At 43.5% G+C, this 25,890-nt stretch overlaps 1 protein-coding gene across 2 annotated transcripts in view; it reads left to right on the plus strand.

The window, feature by feature from the left end:
• Nucleotides 1-25,890, plus strand: part of LOC115174484 (A disintegrin and metalloproteinase with thrombospondin motifs 2) — a 190,802-nt gene that overhangs the window by 118,852 nt on the left and 46,060 nt on the right. For both annotated transcript variants that reach the window (XM_029733045.1, XM_029733055.1), the window contains exon 4: nucleotides 14,405-14,610. In XM_029733045.1, coding sequence (XP_029588905.1) covers nucleotides 14,405-14,610 — 206 coding nt within the window. The remainder of the gene's footprint in view (nucleotides 1-14,404; nucleotides 14,611-25,890) is intronic.

A 25,890-nucleotide genomic window follows, 5' to 3' on the forward strand; every position in this document is an offset into this window, starting at 1 on the left:
GAGGAATCAAAGGCAGGAAAACAGCGATTCGGTGTATTGGCTTTAATAGGCTTCCAAACCAAACGACAGCCAACCCAAACGGCGCACAGAGCGCACTACAAAGCAAAGTGCCCCAAACACACGGGACAAAACACAGCTTGCGCAAACATAAGCACCACTGAAAAATGTGCAACAAACCGCGCGTAACCACGCACAGCATACAATGGAAAAATAATCCCGCGCACAGAGCAGGCGGGCCTGCTGGCTAATAAAGCCAGCTAATTAGCCCAACTAAGAACATGTGCACCTAATAACGAAAAGGGGGGGAAAACAAAAAGGAATCAGTGGCAGCTAGTAGGCCGGTGACGACGACCGCCGAGCGCCACCCGAGCAGGAGGGGGCGCCACCTTCGGTAGGAGTCGTTACAATATGTTTTGGTGTATATACACATAGATTGCATTTGGGTTGTTAATTGGATTCGTTCGGACATTCTTGATTTCTTGTTTCTAGTTTTGGATTATTTATTGTTTGTGTACTTGTTTGACAATTTACTGCACTGTTAGGAGCTAGTAACACAAGCATTTCGCTCCACTCTTATAACATCTACTGAACTGTTTACGCGACCAATAAACGTTGATTTTATTTGTGTGTGTGTGTGTGTGTGTGTGTGTGTGTGTGTGTGTGTGTGTGTGTGTGTGTGTACAGTAGTGGGACAGGGGGACTGAGAGGCAATTTCCACAGGCAGTGTAGTGAGACCTACTCCATTACAATAGGAGAGAGAGAGAGAGAGAGACGCAGAGTCCCTCCTCTCTGTTTACAGTTCCTCTCCTCCCTGGCTCTATCGTTACAGCTCTGTGGAGGATGGAGAGATCGGAATAGGAAACAGGAAAGATATCTCATTACATCACAGTGGACAGGATGTGCATGGAAGCTTCCGGTTGTGTTTGTGTGTTGATGTGTGTGTGTGTGTGTGTGTGTGTGTGTGTGTGTGTGTGTGTCTGTGTGTGTCTGTGTGTGTGTGTGTGTGTGTGTGTGTGTGTGTGTGTGTGTGTGTGTGTGTGTGTGTGCTTTAACAGCATACTAACACTGACTGTGTGAACTTTTCCAATGAACTCTGCAGGGGATTGCCAACTCTTGGTCAAATCAAATCAAATTAAATTGATTTATATATCCCTTCTTACATCAGAAGATATATCAAAGTGCTGTACAGAAACCCAGCCTATTCTCCTCCACAGTGGCTGAACTACACTAACTACACACACAGTGGTGTATGCGTGTGTGCGTGCATTCCTGTGCGTATTCGGGATGGGGTGTGTGGGGTGGGAGGTTGAGGAGGAACTGAGGACCCTCCCCTCTTAACTGGAAGCTCATAATGATTTACTGTAAATCTCAATGTTCTCATTAAAATCTGCATCATAGTCTGACCCGACCTTTGACTTCTCACATTTGGGATTGATGTAGTTCTCTATCTTGCCGTCTCCCTCTCTCCCTCCATCCCTCCTTCTACCTCCCTCCCTCTCTCTCTTGTCTTCCCTCTCTCCCTCCTTCCCTCTCTTCCTCTCCCCCTCCTCCTCCTCTGTCTCTCTCTCTCCCTCCCTCATTCTGTGAATGAGGATTAGTGGGTATTAGGTGTGCGGTGGACCAAGGAGAATGAAACAGTGTTTAGTGTCAGAGCCAAATTAGAAAAGGTGGGGAATATTTCCCTTTAATAAGTATTTTATTGAATTTGGCCTAGGAAATGTCCCTCTTTTTCCCATCCTCTCTTCTCCTCCCCTCTCTTCCCCTCCATCTCCTCCCCTGCTCTCTCCTCCTCTGAATCCAATACACAGTTTGCCTACAGTTACCATGCATCCCCAACAGCTGCTGATACTGCCAATTGTTTATATGTGTTAAGTTCACGGCATTAAGGAGTTGATTGTTTAATTTACATACAGTTAGTTCATTATTACGTTTGTATGTTTACTGTGGTTTTTATTCTGCGTGTTGTATGAATAATTACATTTCTAGAGTTAACATTGCCAGAAAGTGTGAACCGCTTGATGCTTTGGAATGAACTTTATCGCTTTGTGTGAATCCAGCCTTCAGGTGCTGTCTTCTACAGTAGAGTATTCTAATGTTCTGTGAACATCTGGCCTGCTGATGATATTACAGTGGTGTGCTTCATGAGGACAGAGAGACAGGGGAAGAGATATTAGCTGTGCTCTGCTCCCTGCTGGAGTATACTGTTACATACTATTACCCTGGAACGGAAGACAGCTCATTGATTAACCATGCTGCTCCCCAATGGAACCTGGAACCATCAGCGTTCCCAACGGAATCCCCAGCTCTACTCTCTCTCTTTCAGGGAAGAGGGTCAGAATGTCGGGCGAGCCAGGAATAGATTATAGGAGGAATAATAATAATAATAATACATGGGACTTATACAGTCTATCACTTTTCAAGGACCCAAAGTCACTTTACAATTATAGAAATGAAAAAGAAAAACAACAAAACAGGAGTCAAAAGAAAACATCAGACTAAACAAAACGTGAATAAAGAGAAGGAAAGAGAGAAGCTCAAAGAAGGGAAAGTGTGTGATGTATCAGTGGATGGGGAGGGGAGGGTTGGGGTTTGGAATGAATAGGTTGGAGGCAGAAGTAGAGGTTATAAACTCATAGAAGGGAGAAGAAAGGTAGCTATGTACTGTAAACCAACCAGCCACACGTGCACGTTAGCAGGCGTGCACACACTGTCATTCTTTTCTTGAGTTGCTTTAACTAAATATTATTAAGTCACTGGTTCCACAGCCTTTTTTTTTTTCGTTTACTCAAATTTTCGGTTGAATGAACATTTTTTGTTGTCCCAAACTTAGCTCCAACTTGAGAAAAAGTAGGCAAAAATTCAGTCAACTTAAATTGTCTCATATGTTCATTCAACAAATGTTTTTTATTTGGGCATCTTGTAACTGTACTGAACCAAAATATAAATGCTACATGCAACAGTTTCAATGATTTTACTGAGTTACAGTTCATATAAAAAAAATTGTCAATTAAAATGTATAGGATGCAACCTTTCCAACAAGTAAAATCATCAAATGTCTGCCCTGCTAGAGCTGCCCTGGTCAATTGTAAGTGCTGTTATTGTAATGTGGAAATGTCTAGGAGCAACAACGCCTCAGCCGCAAAGTGGTACGCCACACAAGCTCACAGAATGGGACCGCCGGGTGCTGAAGTGTGTAGCACGTACAAATCGTCTGTCCTCAGTTGCAACACTCACTACGAGTTCCAAACTGCCTCTGGAAGCAACGTCAGCACAAGAACTGTTCGTTGGGAGCTTCATGAAATGGGTTTCCATGGCCAAGCACCTGCACACAAGCCTAAGCTCACCATGCGCAGGGCTAAGCGTTGGCTGGAGTGGTGTAAAGCTCACCGCCATTGGACTCTGGAGCAGTGGAAACGCGTTTTCTGGAGTGATGATTCGTGCTTCACCATCTGGCAGTCCGCCAGATGAATCTGGGTTTGGCGGAGGCCAGGAAAATGTTACGTACCGGAATGCATAGTGCCAACTGTAAAGTTTGGTGGAGGAGGAATAATGGTCTGGGGCTATTTGTCATAGTTCAGGGCTAGGCCCCTTAGTTCCAGTGAAGGGAGATCTTAACGCTACAAAATAAAATGCCAATCTAGATGAATCTGTGCTTCCAACTTTGTGGCAACAGTTTGAGGAAGGCCCTTTCCTGTTCCAGCATGACAATGCCCCCGTGCACAAAGCGAGGTCCATACAGAAATGGTTTGTCGAGATCAGTGTGGAAGAATTTGACTGGCGTGCACAGAGCCCTGACCTCAACAGATGGTTCATTATAGGTTTTGATTACAGATCTATTAGTTTGACTCTGGCACTGTTCCCTGTTCAGGGCGGTATGATTGAGAATGATGAATGTTGTATTTCATTGTTTTTAATTGATAATTGCTATGAAGGACTCAGTTATGAAACACTGCCAATTGGCCACACAGATAGCACTTTATTAATTCTGCTTTGGCTGCCTCTAAATCTTGATGTTTAAAACAAAAGGTTGTTGTACTTGGAGTGATAATTATCTTTGCGGTGAAATAATGCCAATAACAAAAGCCCAAACACTTTTATTTTATTCCAACTGTTATAATCCAATTCTAATGAGTATTCTTCAGCAGATTCATCATAATTGTTTTGGAAAACAAACATTCATCTTGATTAAAATACAATCTCCATTAAACTACTGTAATGTGTCCGTTGGGTAGCTGGGTTAGACTAGATCATGAGTGTATCATGGCTTATGGGCTTTCATAAATCATAAGTAGAAAAGCCTATTCTCCATCCCTATGGCAATACGGTGTGTGTGTCTCTCTCTGTATGGGAGGGCTGGAGAGAGAGGAGAGACCATTTGCATACATATTGTATCACACCTCTGGATGGGATCCTCTCTTCCTTTCTTTCTCTCTCTCTCTCTCTCTCTCTCTCTCTCTCTCTCTCTCTCTCTCTGTCGCTCTCTATCATTCTTCATATCTCTCCCCCCATGAAGCTTCTAAAGGAACACGTAATGAAGTGAGGAAATGAAGAGAGGAGGAGAGAATAGAAGAGAGAAGAGTTCTCTGTGATGTTGAGACATTTTTCTGGTCTGGCCGTACGTCGAGTTTGTACGTTTCAGACTTGTTCATTGGTTAAGTAACAATTCTCACTCTGTGTGTATATGCGTGTGTGCGTTGTGTTGTTGACGAGTGTCCATCTGATGTTTGTGTTTGCTGTGAATTGTTGTGAACGTCAGTTGTTGCTGAACGTGGACATTTCAGACTTGTTGATTGATTATGCAAGGATTCTCACTGTCTGTGTGTGCGTGTGCGTGCATGTACGCGAGTGCGTGAGCCTGTGCATTCATGTGTGCGTGTTTGTGTCTGCGTGTGTGCGTGCCTGTTTGTGTCTGTGTGTGTTCCTGCGTTGGGGCATCCGTGAGGAGAGTGCGTGTGTGTGTTATGACACCATACTGATCAACACCCAACCATCTCTGACCTCTCATTGTGTCTCCGTATCAGCAATCTTGAGTTAAATTGAAACAGTAACAATAGACAGGAGAGCAAAGGAGACAGCTCTGCTATGGAGAGATAAAGTGAAGAGCCTTTCTGTATTCTGTCACCTGTCAGTGTGTGGAAGGTGACTAGATCAGTTGCCAGTGAAATGGAAGGACATGCAGAATCCATAGCTCTGAACTGTAACGGCCCTTGCAGAAGGAAGAATGGTCGTCTCTCTCTCTCTCTCTCTCTCTCTCTCTCTCTCTCTCTCTCTCTCTCTCTCTCTCTCTCTCTCTCTCTCTCTCTCTCTCTCTCTCTCTCTCTCTCTCTCTCTCTCTCTCTCTCTCTCTCTCAATTCAATGGGCTTTATTGTTTGCGTGTGCATGTGTGTCTGACGACTTGTGACCTGCAGGTCAAAAAGGGTGGGGGCAGGTGTCTCTAGGGGTGAGGAGGGGTGCGGCTAGGTGCCAGATGCTGTATACACATGAATACACATGAATACACATAAACAGACGCACACACTCACACTTACCTCTCCTCCCTATTCACCTGCCTGTGTAGCAGAAACTGTACTGCCCCCTTTCAGTGACGTGAACACATACACACGCATGGTGGAACCGTGGGCGAAGAATTTGATGGTGACCTGTGAGAGATGGATCCGTCTGGCTGTAGAAAGTGGTGGGATTATTCTCCCATCTCTAGTGTGGGGGCGAGCAGCAGGAAGTAGTGTCTTCCTTCACTGCCTTCCTTCCCTCTCTCCCTGCCTGGAGGAAATGTTTCTCCAGCCTTTTATTTCATAGGAGAAAGAGACAATCCTTTAGAAATCTTTCCTTCGTGGAGACCTAACCCTAAATCAAGCTCGATGAGAGTCAGAAAAGCTTGATATCAGCAAGGCGTGTGTGTGTGTGCACGTTGTAGCAAGACGTCCCCAGAGCAAGTTAGGGTTAAGTGCCTTGCTCAAGGACACATTGACAGATTTTTCACCTTTACAGCTCAGGTATTCGAACCAGCAACCTTTCAGTTACTGGCAACGCTCTAACCACTAGGCTACCTGCCACCCTGTGTGTGCACATGTGTGTGTGTGTGTGTGTGTGTGTGTGTGTGTGTGTGTGTGTGTGTGTGTGTGTGTGTGTGTGTGTGTGCGCGTACGTACGTATGTTTGTTAACTTGGTAGAACTAAATAGCTCAGGCTTTACTATATAGGATGCTAAGGCAGTGTGGTTGGAGAACTCTTGGATTTCTCTGTATATTGTGTCTCCTTATAATAGACAATGATAGTCTTGATGGTTAATGTAGTGCTCAACAGGGAAGATTGTGGCATTATTGTGATGCGTGTGAGTAGTCCTATCTCTTCAACTTATCCTCTAGGTCTGTCTATTACACACTCATATTCAGTTTAATAGCCGTAGAGAGAGTTAGCTAAACAAATCAGGCTAAAATGCAGTGATTGGATCATATTATCGTCAGCCTTAGCACAGTAACACACCCACACCCACCCACACACACACACACACACACACACACACACACACACACACACACACACACACACACACACACACACACACACACAGGTGTGACATGGCAATGTAGCAGGACTCTGAAAGCAGAAAGCTATAGCACAGAATGCAACAAGCTCTCACAGTCTCTCTGCAGAATCCGACGTTTGTCCATAAACGTAACATTTCAAAGGTTAAGTTTAGGCATTCATTACGAATGGTTAAGTTAAGTGTTGAGGTTTGGAGTAGTGTTAAAACAAAAACCACTCCAAGGTTAAGGTTAGACATTAATTCTGAATGGTTAAGTTAAGGGTTAAGGTTTGGGATAGGGTTAAAACAAACAAATACAAAACTAGTTCCGAGTACTGGGATTGAACACCCGAGCCTCTGAGCTGGAGCTTGCGGCATACGCCCATCCGCCATCCCCATGCACAACGCCCTAGAAAATCCCAATCCTACTTGATGGTAATAGCGCTGACCGTTGCCCCTAGTTGTCGGTTTTGAAGTAATCTCCCGACATCCTGCTTACATGGACGGATGTCGAATTTCGCAGTGGATCTTAAGCGGCCTGGCTGCAGAATCCTCCCCATCACACAGACAGGGCCTGAACTAGATCCAGACAGTTACATAATGATGTGGCCGTACAGGCCTCTATGTCTCCTTGCTCTCTATCTCACTGGTACCTGTCTCATCTTCGGAGAAAGCTCACTAAGGTCAGATGAACACATGTTAATGATGCACAGAGCACACAGTGTCGCAAAACTAATGGAACACATTGTTTGTGTTGTATTTTACAGCAACAGGTGTGATGGACTAAAGTCACTAAATCATGTACTGGTCCCCTAAATCCACCCAATCTAATGAACAATACCAGCCAAGTCCTGGAAGTTACTGATCTGTTTAACCACGGGGACCCATTCAAATAAATTAGTGGTGGAATATTGAAATGAATCATTAAGAAAACACTTTTTTAAAACAGTTATTGATTTAAGCAAGTTTTAATTCACGTATTTTAGTCATTTACATTGCGGGTTGTGCTTTGGGAATTGCAATCTGTAAAATTTGATTGCTGATTAACTGACTAAATAATGAAACCTATAAAATAAGGTGAATCAGAGTTCAATATGTGTGTCATCGGAGCCTCTTCGTCTTATACTGCGTTCTGTTCCTTGTCTTTAATTTTAATGAGTGCTCGCTCGGTGGAGGTGCGACTGACATTTTTTGCGACCTCACAATGCGTTGCTACATGTCCAGATGCTAGCGGCCGATTTAACGATCCGCGCCACTCATCACCTTGACGACCCATAAACCTGTCGCCAAGGAGCCAAAGTGTCCATGCTTTGAGCTATGTGGCCAAGGTGTGCATTTGTAAGCAAAGTAGTCGTGTGTGTGTGTGTGTGCGTGGGTGAGTGGGGGAGGGAGGGATAGGATAGGTGTGTGTACCTGTGTGCCTGTGTGTGTGTTGTTTGTTGAGTCAGTGAGCTGGATTACATAAATCACTAGGTATGAGCAACAAGATCTCACGGTTTAAACAATTTGACTTCAGATTCTAACGTTTTTCCATGTTTCTCCAAACCTTAAATGCCTAAGTTGCTCCAAACGTCAACTTTAAACATGTTTTGCTCCTCCTGCTGCAGATGCAACTCGGGTTGCACTGCTGCTGTCTCTCATTCTGACTGGTTAAGTTAAGAGGTTTGAGTTAGGGTTAAAACACCATCTCAGTCCACAACGCCCTAACAAAGCCCAAGCCTACTTGTAATAGCTCTCACTGTTGCCCCTAGTAGTGGGTTTTGAAGGCATCTCCCGAAGTCCTCGGGACATGAATGGATGTCTAATTTCGAAGTGAATCTTGAGTCACTTGGCTAGGTATGAGACCTTGCACTGGAGTAACCTCGACATGTCTGACATCAAGGTCTCTACTGTTCGCATACGCACACATGCACACTAGTGGAGACACACTAAGAGAGAGACACACACACACACACACACACACACACACACACACACACACACACACACACACACACACACACACACACACACACACACACACACACACACACACACACACACACACACATACACCCCCCCACACACACACACACACATACACACACTCTCTCTCTCTCTCTCTCTCTCTCTCTCTCTCTCTCTCTCTCTCTCTCTCTCTCTCTCTCTCTCTCTCTCTCTCTCTCTCTCTCTCTCAGACATCCTTGACATTTGCAAAGGTTGAAAGACAGAGTACCTTTGTCTCCTAATAAGGGCCGGCTCTCCTCCACCTGAATGAGAAGTCCTAGGGGGAGGAGAGGGGAGAGACCGGAGGGAGGCAGTGGGGCGTCTTCTTTAGGGGGAGAGGGTGAAATAATATGTTTATGTCTCACTGGTAAAAGGGAGGGGGAGGCAGGGGGATGTTTAGGTAGAGGGGGGTAGGTAAAAAGGGTAATATTTTATTTATTTTATTGTGGTCCCATGTGGCTCATTTGGTAACCACACGGGTTTAAATCCCACGGGGGCCCAGTAGGAAAAAAAAAATTTATGCACTCACTACAGTAAGATGCTCTGGATAAGAGTGTTTGCTAAATGACAACTTTTTTTATGTAAATGGCCCGCCTTGTGTCACTGTACCCATGGAATTTAAATATATTCTGACTGCACTGCATCTGATTTAGGAGAGATGGAGAGGAGAGGGAGGAGAAGAGGGAAAACAGGATTAGGGAAGAAAAGGAGAACGACGAGATGGACATTGTATCAGTCATGCAGAGAAAGTGCTGTTGGTAAATAAGCAGAATTATTTTATTAGCATTGTCAAGACGAGCCAGACACAGTGAAACACAGACTGATTACAGAACTGTAGGTGAGAAGAGTAGATGTTGTTTATTTCTGTGTACCTGGTGGCAGTCTCTGGAGGGAGACACTGATGCCTCTCCACAAGACTGTGACACTCGCTATAAATATAGTGAAGAAGACTGAAGCAGAATTGTGACACTCAAGGTCTTTCTGGTTTCTCCTCGTCGCTTTCTCTTTCTCTCTCTCTCGCTCTCTTGCTGTCTTATAGAGATAAATCATGACTTCACATATCTCTCTCTCTCTCTTTCTTTTTCTCTTAGGACACCTGCTCAAAAGCTATTCAAGTTAAGGAAGTAGGCAGGCTTAGTTTACTCAAGGCCCAGGAATGACAGATGGAGTTGTTTGTAATAGACCTGTGGGCTTCGGGGAAGAAAATGAAGTCGACATTAGAGGGCAAGAGTTAACAAGGGATATTTTCGGTGTTATTTCCTTCCAATTTTTTCTTTATTGAAACTCTACATCATTTCCACCCTAATTTGCAGTCTTAGGACATGTTTTCCAAAGGAATGGCATCCTCGTAAAAAAGACGAAAGAGTTCAAAAGCTGCTTTCCGTCAATTGTGTTACGTAATCAGAAGTAAAAATATCTGAACTAAACCTGTCTTTAAAAGCAGATGCTGTAGTTATGACATCATGCTCGTAATTTTTTGTTGTTGTTATTTTAGAAAAAGGACAGGGGCCTTAATTTGAGCTAATTCCGTTAACGATGGTAAGAAATTGTCAACACGTGTGCTCACAGACACATGATAGCGTAGACAATGGCACCTGCTGGAAAAATAATTTTACACCCATGGGTGTTAAGAAAAAATATCACATTTAATTATCATTTTTTCCCCTGCAGTTTTTCCCTACACTTCCACTTTAGTTAGAGATAGGAAGCTGACATTTTCACCATGTTCTGTCACTCATGTGTAGCTGCTACTGAATCCTATTCCTCAGACTCCGCAGACAATATTAGCCATGCGGCGCGTTGTTTTACCCATGAGCCGGTTGCCTAGGTAACATTGCATAAGAGGAGCGGGAAGGAAAGGATGCCCCTTGCTAATTGACAGACGGGAGACTAGGTGGCAGATCTACCCAGCAGCCCCCTTGCTCTCTTGCGCTCTCTCTCTCTCCCTCCATCTCTCTCTCTCTCCATATATCTCTCCCCTATCGCTCTCTCTCTCTCGTTCTCTCTCTCTTTCTATCTCTATCACTTCCCCTTGCTAATTGAGAGACGGGAGACTAGGTGGCAGATCTACCCAGCAAGCCCCCTAGCTCTCTCTCTCTCTCTCTCCCTCTCTCTCTCTCTTTCTCTCTCTGTCTCTCTCTCTCTCTCACATCTCTGTAGTTTCTCTTACCAACACTTTATACGCCAACACACTGATCGTATGTGTTAAACTAGTGTGGATCCAACAGTTCAACATAGTGTTTGTTAAAAAAAAACAATATGGCCCCTAATGCATCTCTCCATATGTGTTAGCTTAGTGTCTCTTCTTCCTAATATCACTGTCCTTTGTATCAAGTTTTCTTTCCTTAATATTATATGAGTAAAAAAATACACTGTATATATAAAAGAATGGGGACACCCCTTAAAATTAGTGGATTCCGCTATTTCAGCCACACCCGTTGTTGACAGGTGTATAAAACTTAGCACACACCCATGTAATCTCCATAGACAAACATTGGCAGTAGAATGGCCTTACTGAAGAGCTCAGTGACTTTCAACGTGGCACCGTCATAGGATGCCACCTTTCCAACAAGTCAGTTCGTCAAATTTCTGCCCTGCTAGAGCTGCCACGGTCAGCTTGAAGTGATGTTATTGTGAATTTGTCACGACTTCCGCCGAAGTCGGTCCCTCTCCTTGTTCAGGCGGCGTTCGGTGGTCGACGTCACCGGCTTTCTAGTCATCGCCGATCCATTTTTCATTTTCCATTTGTTTTGTCTTTGTTTTCTACACATCTGGTTTCTATTCCCCAATTACATGTACATTATTTAACCCTCTGTTTCCCCCATGATTGTGTGCGTGTTTGTTTATAATGTTCAGGTCAATACTTGTTGGCTGGTATTGTTTGCCGGGTTCGTTATTACGCCTGTTATTTACGAGTGACCGGTAATTTCACGCACCTTTAGTATTTGTTTTATACTGGTGCTGTTCGTGGAATAAATGACCTTGTACACTCATCTCTGCTCTCCTGCGCCTGATTCCATGCACCAGTTACCCACAGCCTGACAGAATTGGTAACGTCTAAGAGCAACAACGGAGTGGTAGGCCACACAAGCTCATAGAACAGGGCCACCAAGTGCTGAAGCGCGTAGCGAGTAAAAGTCATTTGTTCTTGGTTGTAACACTCACTACTGAGTTCCAAACTGCCTCTGAAAGCAACGTCAGCACAAGAGCTGTTCGTCGGGAGCTTCATGAGATGGGTTACCATGGCCGAGTGCAAGCCTAAGATCACCAAGTGCAATGTCAAGCGTCTGCTGGAGTGGTGTAAAGCTCTCTGCCATTGGACTCTGGAGCAGTGGAAACAAGTTTTCTGGAGTGATGAATCGTGCTTCACCATCTGGCAGTCCGCCAGATGAATCTGGGTTTGGCAGAGGCCAAGAGAATGCTACCTGCCCCAATGCATAGTGCCAACTGTAAAGTTTGGTGAAGGAGGAATAATGGTCTGGGGCTGTTTTTCATGGTTCGGGCTAGGCCCCTTAAGTTCCAGTGAAGGGAAATCTTAACGCTACAGCATACAATGACATTCTAGATGATTCTGTACTTCGAACTTTGTGGCAATAGTTGGTTTGTTGAGATTGGCGTGGAAGAGCTTGACTGGCCTGCATAGGACCCTGACTTAAACCTCATTGAACACCTTTGGGATGAATTGGAACACCTACTGCGAGCCAAGCCTAATCGCCCAACATCAGTGCCCGACCTCACAAATGCTCTTGTGGCTGAATGGAAGCAAATTCCCAGATCCAGTGGAAATCCTTCCCAGAAGAGTTGTTATAGCAGCAAAGGGGGGGACCAACTGTATATTGATGCCCGTGATTTTGGAATGAGATGTTTGATGAGCAATTGTCCACATACTTTTGGTGTAGCTTAGTTATACCTGTCCAATTGAGATGCTACCAATATCATTGAATAAGCACCACCAGTGGACTAAGCACCACCTAAATTGGGATCAAAGTCTCACTGTATTTGGCCTAGCGTTCTGGGTCTGCTAAATAAATAAACGGTGATTGAGTGTCTTGAGGAATACGTCTGTACTCTAAGTATTGTCATGTTAAATGTGCAGTGTAGTGTACTATACTTGAGTTTCCAACACTGGCCTTAACCAGTGACCACGCAACTGCTCCCCACAGTGAAGCATCTCTCTCTGTGAGACCACGTCCCTCAGCCTGTTTGCGCTGCCTGGCAACTGCAGGCTAAGGCCACGCACATACACGCTCTAACACACACACACACACAAACACACACACTCCTCAGCTAAGAGTGGCCCCGTGCAGAGCCTGACAGGACATGGCTTGTAGATTCCGTAGAGAGACATGTGGCTCCAGATTGCCGTGGTGTTCCCAGTCTTCCCAACTAGCGGATAATGTTCCATGGAGGTCACAGTGTTTCTGTTTGTGTCAAGAGGTGGGATGAGGAGAGCCAGCCTTGGCTTTGGAGACAGCATCATTTATCCTCTCCTGAATCCCAACACACCACTCCAGCTACAGTATCTCAGCCCGATACACACAGCTACTTGTATGTGTGTGTGTGTGTGTGTGTGTGTGTGTGTGTGTGTGTGTGTGTGTGTGTGTGTGTGTGTGTGTGTGTGTGTGTGTGTGTGTGTGTGTGTGTGTGTGTGTGTGTGTGTGTGTGTGTGTGTGTGTGTGTGTGTGTGTGTGTGTGTGTGTGTCTGTGTGTGTAGCCTCAATTACACATAGACTTACCTAGGAGTGCTAAGAGTGTTTAGACCCAATGTGAAGAGCTACTTGCATGTGTATGTGTGTGTGTGTATCTAAGAAGTTCTAAGCTTCAAGTTCCTCGGCATACACATCACTGACGATTTGAAATGGTCCGCTCACACGGACAGTGTGGTGAAGAAGGCTCAACATTGCCTCTTCAACCACAGGAGACTGAAGAAATTTGGCGTGGCCCCTAAAACCCTCACAAACTTTTACAGAAGCACAATTGAGAGCATCCTGTCGGGCTGTATTACCGCCTGGTATGGCAACTGCGCCGCCCGCAACCACAGGGCTCTCCAGAGGGTGGTGCGGTCTGCCCAATGCATCATCGGGAGCAAACTACTTGCCCTCCAGGACACCTACAGCTCCCGATGTCACAGGAAGGCAAAAAAGATCATCAAGGACATCAACCACCTGAGCCACGGCCTGTTCACCCCGCTATCATCCAGAAGGAGAGATCAGTACAGGTGCATCAAAGCTGGGGCCGAGAGACTGAAAAATAGCTTCTATCTCAAGGCCATCAGACTGTTAAATAGCCATCACTAGCCGACTTCCACCCGATTACGTAACCCTGCACCTTAGAGGCTGCTGCTCTATATACATAGACTTGAAATCACTGGCAACTTTAATAATGGAACACTAGTCACATGAATGTTTAAATAATGTTTACATTCTGCTTTACTCATCTCATATGTATATACTGTATTCTATTCTACTGTATTTTAGTCAATGCCACTCTGACATTGCTCAATCTAATATTTATGTATTTCTTAATTCCATTCTTTTACTTTTAGATTAGTGTGTATTGTTGTGAACTGTTAGATACTACTGCACTGTTGGAGCTAGAAACACATTTTGATACACCTGCAATGACATCTGCTGAATATGTGTATGTGACCAATAAGACTTGATTTGATTTGAAGTCTATTGAGTTTTTAGCCACCACACAATCTGGGATGTGAATTACAATATTGGGTTGATTAGTCAAATCTGTTAGAGATATATTTACATATTTACCAACAGTTATACCTACATATTTGTGCTTTCTGCCTGTGTCTCAGACATCAAGCTGGTGCGCGTGTGCACGTGTATGTGTGTGTGTTTTAGATATTAACCCTGTCTGTGTTTGTGTTGTCTCTAGGTGCTGATCTGCCTAGTATGATGGACCTGGAGTCCCTGTATCGTGGTGTGGAGCAGAGCATCAACCAGACCCGAGCCCAGAGACAGAGGAGACAGAGTCCAGAAAGAGCCTACAACATTGAGGTCCTACTGGGGGTGGACGACTCTGTGGTGCAGTTCCACGGCAAGGAAAACGTCCAGAAGTACCTGCTAACACTCATGAACATCGTAAGTACAGTACACTCACACCACAGGAGACCGCTGAGGGAGAACGGCTCATAAAAATGTCCGGAGCGAATGGAACGGCGTCAAACACCTGGAAACCATGTGTTTGATGTATTTGATACCGTTCCACTGATTCCGCTACAGTTATTACCATGCGCCCGTCCACCCCAATTAAGGTGCCACCAACCTCCTGTGACTCACACAGAGTCATACACACATTTTAGGATACTATGTGCATTATTTTGGGTAGGCATACGGGAGACACTCGCCTTGTTGTTAATTGCTGCAACATAGGCCAAGCCTGTTCAAAACTCCTGTGAAGGTTTAAACGATTTAAAAAATATATGCAACAAGTGTTTTGTTTCATTCTGTTGAGCCATTTAATTTGGACAAATTACGTTCCAACTTAATGTAGTGTTTGCCGCAATATAGTATAATTACCGGTCTATATAGGCGACTTGCACTTAAACCATGAAAAGGAAAAAGCAAAGGGCGAGATGCAAAATGTAATTTAATGCTACAATATAATTACCTTTTTGTATTTTCCCTATAAACAATGGCTTGACTGATTTTTGATATTACCCTAATAAAGTTAAGAAACCCTTTGTGAGGGCTTGGTGTGGTATGGCTGTTATTAGGCTTAGATACTGCAGGCCTATGAAGGCAGTGTGCACCGATGCTCCAACTGACTCCGACAGTCAAACGACAGTTGAGGTGAGGAAGAATGTTTTACGCCTACCAGAGTTACTGCTTTAATCTCACAATATAATGATTCTCTTTATAAAAAAAAAATATTTGGATCGAAAATCTACGAATGAACCTTCTGTACGCATATATCTGTATAGCAGTAGTAGACTATCTGAAAAGGATAAAGACATTTATGTCGGTGTTGGAAACATGGTGCCAGCATATCTCTATCTTTATAGGCCTATATGCATGAAATGCCCTGATGCATTTGCTCTTAAATCTAAGTTTTTAAGGACATGTACTGTAGCTGTGAATAATATGGTGAATATTGCTTGTCTCTCTCAAATCCAAATAAAATAAAATGTTATTGGTCGCGTACACATATTTTGCAGATGTAATCGCAGGTGCAGCAAAATATTTATGTTTCTAGCTCCGACAGTGCAGTAATACCTCTCTTTCTACTCTTGGATCTGAACGGGTCTCTCGGATCCGAACCGGCACAGGTCTGTTTTTCGACTTCCTTTTCGGAACGGGTCTGACTGTCCTCAGCACCATTTGGAACGGGTCTCCGTTTTTAAAATTGTATGCATATCGGGTCAGGTGGGCAAGCCACGGAACAATTTTGGAATGCATTCAACATTTTGGACCCGTGAAGACCTCTAGCTTGAAGCAATGAGTGACATATTTGAAGGGCAGAGGTGCATTTTGAACGCACAACCCAACCCCTCCCCTTTTTTCAACTGGTTGTTCAAAACAGCACCGTTTCTGTTTAATTGAACATTGCATTACATTTCTTTTTTGGACTGAACGCAGCCCTGGTGACTTTTCTACTCTAAACTTTATGAAAATAAAATGGTGACACCATTAAAATAACATTTTCCCCTCCAAAAATGAGCCTAACAACATATTGGTCCATGTTATCAGGCTGGTTTTGTTATTTAGCAATAAGCATTAGGCCTTTCACCCATAGCCCAACTGATGTAGCATAGTGGCTATAAATATAATATAGGCTGAAGCATGCCTATCTGTATTTGTGCTAATCATCAGCTTGATCAGTGCTAAGAAACTTGACCACCTTTCATCCTATGCACACACCCCATGCCCCTTTACCTCCCCCAATTGAATTAACTGCTGCTATGTTACACAGAAATGTGGTATAAGAATAGCTTTAACTCATCAAGAAAGTACATACAAACACCAGTACCTGGTTTCCCTTCCATATTGAAATCAAGAAGAAATAAATTATACATGAGAAATAAACCAGCTTACTGCTGTGCAATGTCACATCTGTATCAATAAATATTAGCTGGGGCTAATTTCTTTTGTAGATTTTCTCAATTGAAATAAAATGTAAAGGTGGCTCTGGAAGTATTCTTAGGGGAATTATTAGGGTGCTTGAACATGTATAGGGAGGATTGGTTGGATAGGTTGGCTGTGAGACAGGCAGGCTGCCTCTGACTGGGGAGAGAAACAGGCTTGCTTGAGCCTACTGCCTGAGGTTCAGAGAAACAGTCCTTCTCGTAATATGTAGTCTACTAGAAACCAGTTGTTTCAAAGTTTATAATACTGCCAAAGTCTTTGAACTCACAAAATCGAGCCCAATATAACCATTACCAATTATCACTTGTTTTTCGCACCTATCCCTTCTCCATTTGAAAAATATAATTTTCTATATAATTCTTATTCGTGGTTATAAATTTACCATGTTAAATGTGACTTGACTTCTTTATTTGTTAGAAGTTAGCTCACAAAATTAAAGGTTTTGTTAGGAAGAGAGAGGAGAGAGAGAGAAAGTTGAACTATTGATCCGTTCTCCTTACAAGCCTTACGCAACTTTTTTCCCTTCACAAACCACTGCCTCTGAGGACTGGGCCAAACCAAGCATATTTGGTGGCAGGAGGATCCAATCATATAGTGAGGAATTCAAATCAAATCAAATCAAATTTATTTATATAGCCCTTCGTATATCAGCTGAAATCTCAAAGTGCTGTACAGAAACCCAGCCTAAAACCCCAAACAACAAGCAATGCATGTGAAAGAGGCACGGTGGCTAGGAAAAACTCCCTAGGAAAAACTCCCTAGAAAGGCCAAAAACCTAGGAAGAAACCTAGAGAGGAACCAGGCTATGAGGGGTGGCCAGTCCTCTTCTGGCTGTGCCGGGTGGATATTATAACAGAACATGGTCAAGATGTTAAAATGTTCATAAATGACCAGCATGGTCAAATAATAATAATCATTGTAGTTGTCGAGGGTGCAACAAGCACGTCCGGTGAACAGGTCAGGGTTCCGTAGCCGCAGGCAGAACAGTTGAAACTGGAGCAGCAGCATGGCCAGGTGGACTGGGGACAGCAAGGAGTCATCATGCCAGGTAGTCCCGAGGCATGGTCCTAGGGCTCAGGTCCTCCGAGAGAAAGAAAGAAAGAGAGAAAGAGAGAATTAGAGAGAGCATATTTAAATTCACACAGGACACCGGATAAGACAAGAGAATACTCCAGATGAAACAGACTGACCCTAGCCCCCCGGCACATAAACTACTGCAGCATAAATACTGGAGGCTGAGACAGGAGGGATCAGAAGACACTGAGTAGTATTGAGTAGTACTGTGTAGTGTAGAATCACAGAAAGCCTGTAGCTACAGTGGGGAAATCATTTCAAATGGTATATTATTGGGAGGGTCAAATTGACCTGTTTCTAAAGTTACGCACCTGCTCATGCTTAAAATGTTAATAAAATATTAGATCAATTAATGAGACAGAGATGAGAATATCCATATAGAAATGTAGAAAGAGGTGAGATGTAAAGATGCAACACCTACCATGGGTTGCAAATATGATTAGGATTGTGAAAGACAGTTGATTTAAAAAACAATTGAACATGAGAAAAATAGGCTAGGTTTCCATGGCATATGGAAGTCTTTGGATTTGGGCTAGGCTACTTTGAAGCAAGGTAAGCCATGTCTCATAATGTAGTTAAACGTTCAGGTTTCAAACAATTAAGTACATGTTTTCAAAATGAATACTGCCTCCAGCATTGCAAAGTTGTATGTGATGCGCTGAAGCCTGCCTAGTTGCCTATGCAATTAAATGGTGAATGGGAAACGCACTTGAATTACTAGCTAATAAATAAAATAGTAGATATTTTTAATCCTGGCCCTTGTTTTTAACACGCGATTGCATTTAGAATTGTTGCGCATTGGGCTTATAAAAGCATGTTTCACTCCAGCTGCAACATACAGCTGTAAGATGAGTTGAAGCAGCAGCTCTCGCTACATCGACTGCAGTGTAGGCTCCTCAGATGGGCATGCTTCATCCTCCTCAATGAATTTCATAAAAAATATATTTTTTAAACATTTAAAAAGTTATCCTTTTAGATAAAACTACAGTATAGTAAATATAATCACGTCGTTAAAACACACTATTTTGCAAAGAAGGTATACAGTAGCATCAACAGCACTCTGTAGAGTAGCGCCATGGTGTAGCCGGAGGACAGCTAGCTTCTGTCCTCTGGGTACATTGACTTACAAAACAAAACCGAGGAGGCTCATGGTTCTCACCCCTTCCATAGACTTAGACAGTAATTATGACAACTTCTGGAGGACGTCCTCCAACCTATCAGAGCTTTTGCACCATGAACTGACATGTTGTCCACCCAATCAAAGGATCAGAAAATGAATCAAGTACTGAAAGTATAAGCTACAGCTAGCTAGCACTGCAGTGCATAAAATGTGGTGAGTTGTTGACTCAAAAATAAGAGCGTCTGCTAAATGACTTAAATGTAAATGTAAATGTAAAAAGGGAGAAAGACAACAGTTCAACCGTTTTGAACAAATTAATGTCTTCCAAAATGAAGGAGAAGCCAGAGAGAAATAGAGATATTTCGTCATTTCTATTCACTTTCAGTTTCACTTACTTAGCTAGCAAATGTAATTAACAACTTTAGCCCACTGAAACACCCTGCTCAAACAGAGGGATGCTATGTTAGCTAGCTGGCTATCACTATCCAACACAACACTGGAACTCTTCCAAGTCAAGGTAAGATTTTGGTTTTACTAATTTATTGCCAGTTTATTGACTGTACACTGTAACGTTACTGCATGATTTTACTAACGTGATAGTTCTATAAGCTATGCTGACTATGACGTTACTTTAGCTAGTATGGTGACAATGATGTAGGCTGTGTGTAGAGGTTTGGTTTGAAAAGTTTTTTTTCCCTGGTCATCTGTTGGACTAATGATTACACCCTATATTAACTAGATGCAGGCAAAAATGTGCAAGACAGTATTGAATGTCACTGTCTGTCCATGTGTCACTATCTGTCACCTCAAATGTGTTTCTCGACCTGTGTGCACCTACATTGTAAACTTTCATTCATATGCTAGGTTGTAGCAACCTCGTGATAGGTATAGGTAAAATTTGAGTATCATGTAACCTAAACCTATCACTGTTACAATGAACTGGGTGAATGGAATATTAATGACAGTCATCCAATATGCTATAATAGAAATAAGGCCATGCTCATTAAAAGAAAATGGTCCTCCCTCATCTTAAACGCCTCTGACCGCCACTGATCGACTAGTATTTCAATCAATTATAAGGCAACAATCCATTTAAAAAAAAAAATAGTACAATTGGTCGGAGCACTTTTATTTTTCTGCTTTTCTTATTATTTGGGGGGAAGGGGCAAAAGCCAGTTATTACCGTCTAATGGAAACTCTGACGCATAGGCACACACACAACAGAGACAGACACACACTCATGAACCTTGTATGCATGTACAGTACACACACACACTCCTTTGCAAGAGAGACGACCTGCCCAATATGTCAGCTAGAAATTATACAGTACACACACAGAGGGCAGAGAGCCGGAGACTATGGATCCACAGGATCTCTGTAACCTACAGTCAGTCAGACAGCAAGATCCAATTCCCTTCTCCGTCCTGTATGTTTCCAGCCAGCAATCAGCACAGGTAATCCCATGTCTGGCTGACTCCTCTATCTAAATATGAATGGGATTGGGATGGGTTTCTTTCAGATAGTTTCATCTGTTTTCTGTGTGTGTGTGTGTGTGTGTGTGTGTGTGTGTGTGTGTGTGTGTGTGTGTGTGTGCGTGTGCATGTGTGCGTGTATATGCGTATGTAGATGCGTGTGTGTGTTTGTGAGCGACAGAATGGTCACAGGCTAGTGAAACCTGTCGTCTTCTCCAGCTCTCACACACCGTTCCATCAGCTTTTGTGTCATGTGTCACTGTTCGAGTGATTCAAAGCCAGCAGCCAATCAATATGCTTTAGGACACAGCAAAGAGCTTAGCCCAGTATTCACCTCCCAGGAGTGTGTGTGTGTGTGTGTGTGTGTGTGTGTGTGTGTGTGTGTGTGTGTGTGTGTGTGTGTGTGTGTGTGTGTGTGTGTGTGTGTGTGTGTGTGTGTGTGTGTCTGTGTGTGTGTGTGTGTGTGTGTGTGTGTGTGTGTGTGTGTGTGTGTGTGTGTGTGATGGGAATGCGGCAAGTAGACTTTAATCTCGGAAAATTAAACCTGATATGAGAGTAGAGAGAGATGTTGTGTGTGTGTGTGTATGTGTATATGTAGCCTATGTGCAAGAAGCAGCCGACAGATCTCTGAGAGATTTCATGGCAAAAAGAAGCAACAGCAGCCCTTGTTTTAGTCTTTACCCCGGTGTTGTGAAAGAAGAACACCACCTCCACTTTTTACTTCCTTGTTTAGATATTTTTAAGACAATCTTAGAGGGGAATGTTCAGCCATATTGCAGGCACCCCGCTCATCTAGAGAGAGAGAAATAAAGGGAGCCCTAAAGAGAGAGAGCGAGAGAGTATTCAGAATACATTTCTGAACACCGGATAAACAGTGAATAAATAAGTAAAACAACCTCCCACGCATGGCATCTAAGCTACTTTCTTCTTGAAAGTTTACTTTTTTCTAGGCTTGGGCGGTTTATCGTATATACCGTATACCAGGGTATTTGGAAAAAGCCACGGGATGTTTTTTCAAAACCGTCAATACCGGTGAAACAATTTATTTTACATATTTGAATATTTGTAGCAACTTTTTAAGTAAATACTTGCGGTCAACTTGTGCAACACGTTAGGAGATAAAGAACAATGCGTTCTTCATTTCACCTGCCACATTATCATGAAGCTTACAGTAGCCCCCAGTCACGTGTAACATGACATTTTTTACAAGCACACAACTATGAGAGACCGGAGCCTTGTGAGTCACTCACTGTTGTGCATTATGCGCCAGGTGATCTAATTACAGTATGGAATTCACAACTAAATGTTTGCCAGCTAAATATATGATAACTATTAAGTTAGTTGTCTAAAATATACTAAATGCTCTGCAGTTGTGCATTTGGTTTGCTAATTTAGTAGCTAGTTAGCGATCTAGCTAAGTGGTTAGCTTTTTCCAAAATCAAGCATTTGCTTGGTAACAGCAGAAAATCCCCTCCTGGGTGAAAAGCCTTGCTGGCTAATATTTGTTTTGTGCGTGCCACAAACTGTGTGTAGCATTTTTTCGTTATTTGTATACTTGTATATTTTAGGTCAGAAACTGTTAAAAATATTTGCAATGCGCTCGTTAGCATTTAATTAGCATTCTCTACGGGCCTTTACATGTACTTGTTAGCATTGCTAACGTTCAGATTACACAGTATTAGTTTGGTTTGAAAACAGCTCCCCTTGTGTTCAGTGCCGGTATTAACAAACATCCCAGTTTGGCACAAGGTTGGTATGAAGGGATGACAATCTGGATACCGCCCAAGCCTACTTTGCTCACTTTAGGATCGTCTCGTTCTCTCTCTGGAGAGAGATGGACAAAGTCTTAAAACTAAGAACACATTTCTGTTTAAAAAGTGTACTCTGGAGCTTTACTTTTTTACAATTAGGTCTCTCTGAGTCTTCTCTATTCATCAAGTGAAGTGAAGCAAAGAGGAGCTCAGATTTTTCTCTGGCACAGTAATACGAAGGCTGGTTCTCCGATATACAATGAAACAACAAAACATTGAATCAAATCAAAAGTTATTTGTCACGTGCTTTGTAAACAACAGGTGTAGACTAACAGTGAAATGCTTACTTACAGGCCCTTCCCAACAATGCAGAGAGAAAAAAAGAGAAATAATAGAAAAATAAAGAATAAAAGCACAATGAGTAATTCTAACTTGGCTATATACATGGGGTACCAGTACCGAGTTGATGTGCAGGGGTACGAGGTAATTGAGGTAGAAATGTACATACAGGGAGGGATAAAGTGACTAGGCAACAGGATAGACACTAAATAGTAACAGAAACGTATGTGATGAGTCAAAAGAGTTAGTGCAAAAAGGGTCAATGCAGATAGTTAAATAGTTAACCAATAGCTACCCAGACTAACTATTTAGCAGACGTATGGCTTGGGGTAGAAGCTGTTCGGGGTCCTGTTGGTTCCAGACTTGGTGCATCGGTACTGCTTGCCATGCTGTAGCAGAGATAACAGTCTATGACATGAGTAGTTGGAGTCTTTGACCATTTTTTGGGCCTTCCTCTGACACCACCTGGTATAGAGGTCCTGGATGGCATGGAGCTTGGCCCTAGTTATGTACTGGGCCGTACACATTACTCTCTGTAGTGCCTTGCAATCAGATGCTAAGCAGTTGCCATACCAAGCAGTGATGCAGCCAGTCAAGATGCTCTCAGTGGTGCAGCTGGTTAACTTTTTGAGGATCAGAGGGCTCATGCTGAATCTTTTCAGCCTCCTGAAGGGGAAGAGGCGTTGTCGTGCCCTCTTTATGACTGTGTTGGTGTGTGTGTACCATGATAATTATTTAGTGATGTGAACACCAAGGAACTTGAAGCTCTTGATCTACTCCACTGCAGTTCCGTAGATGGGGATGGGGGCGCAGTCTACGATCAGCTCCTTTGTCTTGCTGACGTGGAGGAAGAGGTTGTTGTCCTGGCACCAGACTGTCAGGTCTCTGACCTCCTCCCTGTAAGCTGTGTCATTGTCGGCGATCAGGCCTTCCACCGTTGTGTCATCTGCAAAACTTAATGATAGTGTTGGAGTCGTGAGGGGCCCCTGTGTTGAGGGTCAGCTTGACTGATGTGTTGTTAACTACCTTCACTACCTGGGGCATCATAGGGTCCTTAGCTTAGTGAGGATATTGGAGGGCACTACGGTGTTGAATACTGAGCTGTACTCAATGAACGGCATTCTCACGTTGGTGTTCCTTTTGTCCAGGTGGGAAATGGCAGTGTAGTGTGCAATAGAGATTGCATCATCGGTGGATCTGATGGGGCGAAATTAAAATTGGAGTGGGTCCAGGGTGTCTGGGATGATGTTGTTGATGTGAGTCATGATCAGCCTTTCAAAGCATTTCATGGCTACGGATGTGAGCGCTACGGTGTGATAGTCATTTAGACAGGTTACCTTGGCATTCTTGAGCATGTGGACTATGATGGTCAGCTTGAAACATGTAGATATTACAGACTGGGTCAAGAGAGGTTAAAAATGTTGGTGAATACACTTGCCAGCTGGTCAGCGCATGCTCTGAGTATGCGTCCTGGTAATTCGTCTGGCCCTGCGGCCTTGTGAATGTTAACCTGTTTAAAGGTCTTACTTACATCGGCTGCGGATAGAGTGATCACACTGTTGTCCGGAACAACTGGTGCTCTCATGCATGGTTCAGTGTTGCTAGCCTCAAAGCGAGCATAGAAGGTATTTAGCTCGCCACTGGACAGCCTGAGGCTGGGTTTCCCTTTGTAATCCGTGATAGTTTGCAAGCCCTACCACATTTTCTAGTTTGCTTATGGCCCTATACAGCTTGTTGAGTGTGGTCTTAGTGCCAGCATCAGTTTGTGGTGGTAAATAAAAAGCTACAAAGTAGTAGAAAACTCTCTTAGTAAATATAATTGTGCTGGAGGGAATAGCGGCCGTTTTACGGGCTCCTGACCAATTGTGCTATTTTGTGTCTTTTTTTGACTGAGCTTATTTTTTTGGTACATAATGCTTCAGCCATCATTTCGTATGACTGAAAATTGCTTTTGGACATCAGAACAGCTATCACGAACCTCGATTTGGACAAGGACTTCTACTTCAATGAGTCGGAGGCAAAATACATATTGATTATCCTGGACAAGGCCCAAATCCCTGACAATCGAAGAAGAGAAGAGCAGCCGGCGCTATAGAGGCAGGCATGTTGGATACCTGACGAGAATACGTCGGAGAGTGAATAAATCGCCTCTACCCTCCGTTCTATTGGCAAATGTGCAATCACCGGAGTATGAACTGGATGAGCTCCGTTCGAGACTATCCTGTCAATGTTACTATTGCTGTCGGATGAAAACCTCTCATCTCCAAAACAGACACTTTTCAGGAAATTGAAAAAACAGCCATATTTTGCCATTAACAAACATACAATTAGCTTCAGAAGCTATTTTGAATACATTTTCTTGGTCTTACAGTCATGAAATATTCAGAGTACATCGAGGGGAGTTACTTCCTAAAACTTTTATCTGGGCCTGTATTCATAATGCCTTTCAGACTATGAGTGCTGAGCTAGGATCAGTTTAGTATTTTTATAAGATTACATGGACCTGATCCTAGATCAGCACTCCTACTGTGATGCTTTGTGGATATGACCCTGTTCTCTCTCCAGATTGATGTGTTGCTTCTTTACGAGCTGCTTGGTTCACCCCAGGGCAGGCACAGTCAGAGGGGAGTACTAGAGGCATGCATGGTTTAAAGATGGAAAATAAGCTTTATTTCTCTCCTCGTCATTGTCCAAAGCTGCCAGGGTGAGCTAATGGAGCAGTGTGTGTTATCTTATCTTATGTTGTCTGTGTCTGTGTCTGTGTGAGTGTGCAGTGCCTTCAGAAAGTATTCACACCCCTTTACTTTTTCCACATTTTGTTACAGCCTGCATTTTAAATTGATTTTCAATTGAGATTTTTGTGTTACTGATCTACACACAATACCCCATAATGTCAAAATGGAGTTATGTTTGAGGAAATGTTTGAATGGACACATTACCCCATATCTGTACCCGACACATATAATTATCTGTAAGGGCCCTCAGTCGACTAGTGCACAGATTTCAAGCACAGATTCAACCAGGGAGGTTTTTCAATACCTTGCAAAGAAGATCACCGATTGGTAGATATGTAAAAATAAAAAAAGCAGATGATGAATATTCCTTTGAGCATGGTGATGTCACGCCCTGACCTGAGAAAGACAGTTTATTTCTCTATGTTGTTAGGTCAGGGTGTGGGGTGGGACGGTCCGCAGCCCCGAGTCTTCAGCGACGGTCCGCAGCCCCTAGTCTTCAGCGGCGGTCCGCAGCCCAGAGTCTTCAGCGGCGGTCGGCAGTTCAGAGCCTCCGGTAATGATCCACGGTCTGGTTCCTCCGGCGACACAGAAGCGGGGGGATCAGCGGGCGAACCAGAACTGCCGCCAAGTATAGATGCCCACCCGGACCCTCCCCTATAGGTTCAGGTTTTCGGCCGGAAGTCCGCACCTTTGGGGGGGGTACTGTCACGCTCTGACCTGAGAGAGACGGTTTATTTCTCTATGTTGTTAGGTCAGGGTGTGGGGTGGGCATTCTATGGTTTATA

Source organism: Salmo trutta, chromosome 3 (genome assembly GCF_901001165.1).
Source record: "Salmo trutta chromosome 3, fSalTru1.1, whole genome shotgun sequence".
NCBI lineage: Eukaryota > Metazoa > Chordata > Actinopteri > Salmoniformes > Salmonidae > Salmo > Salmo trutta.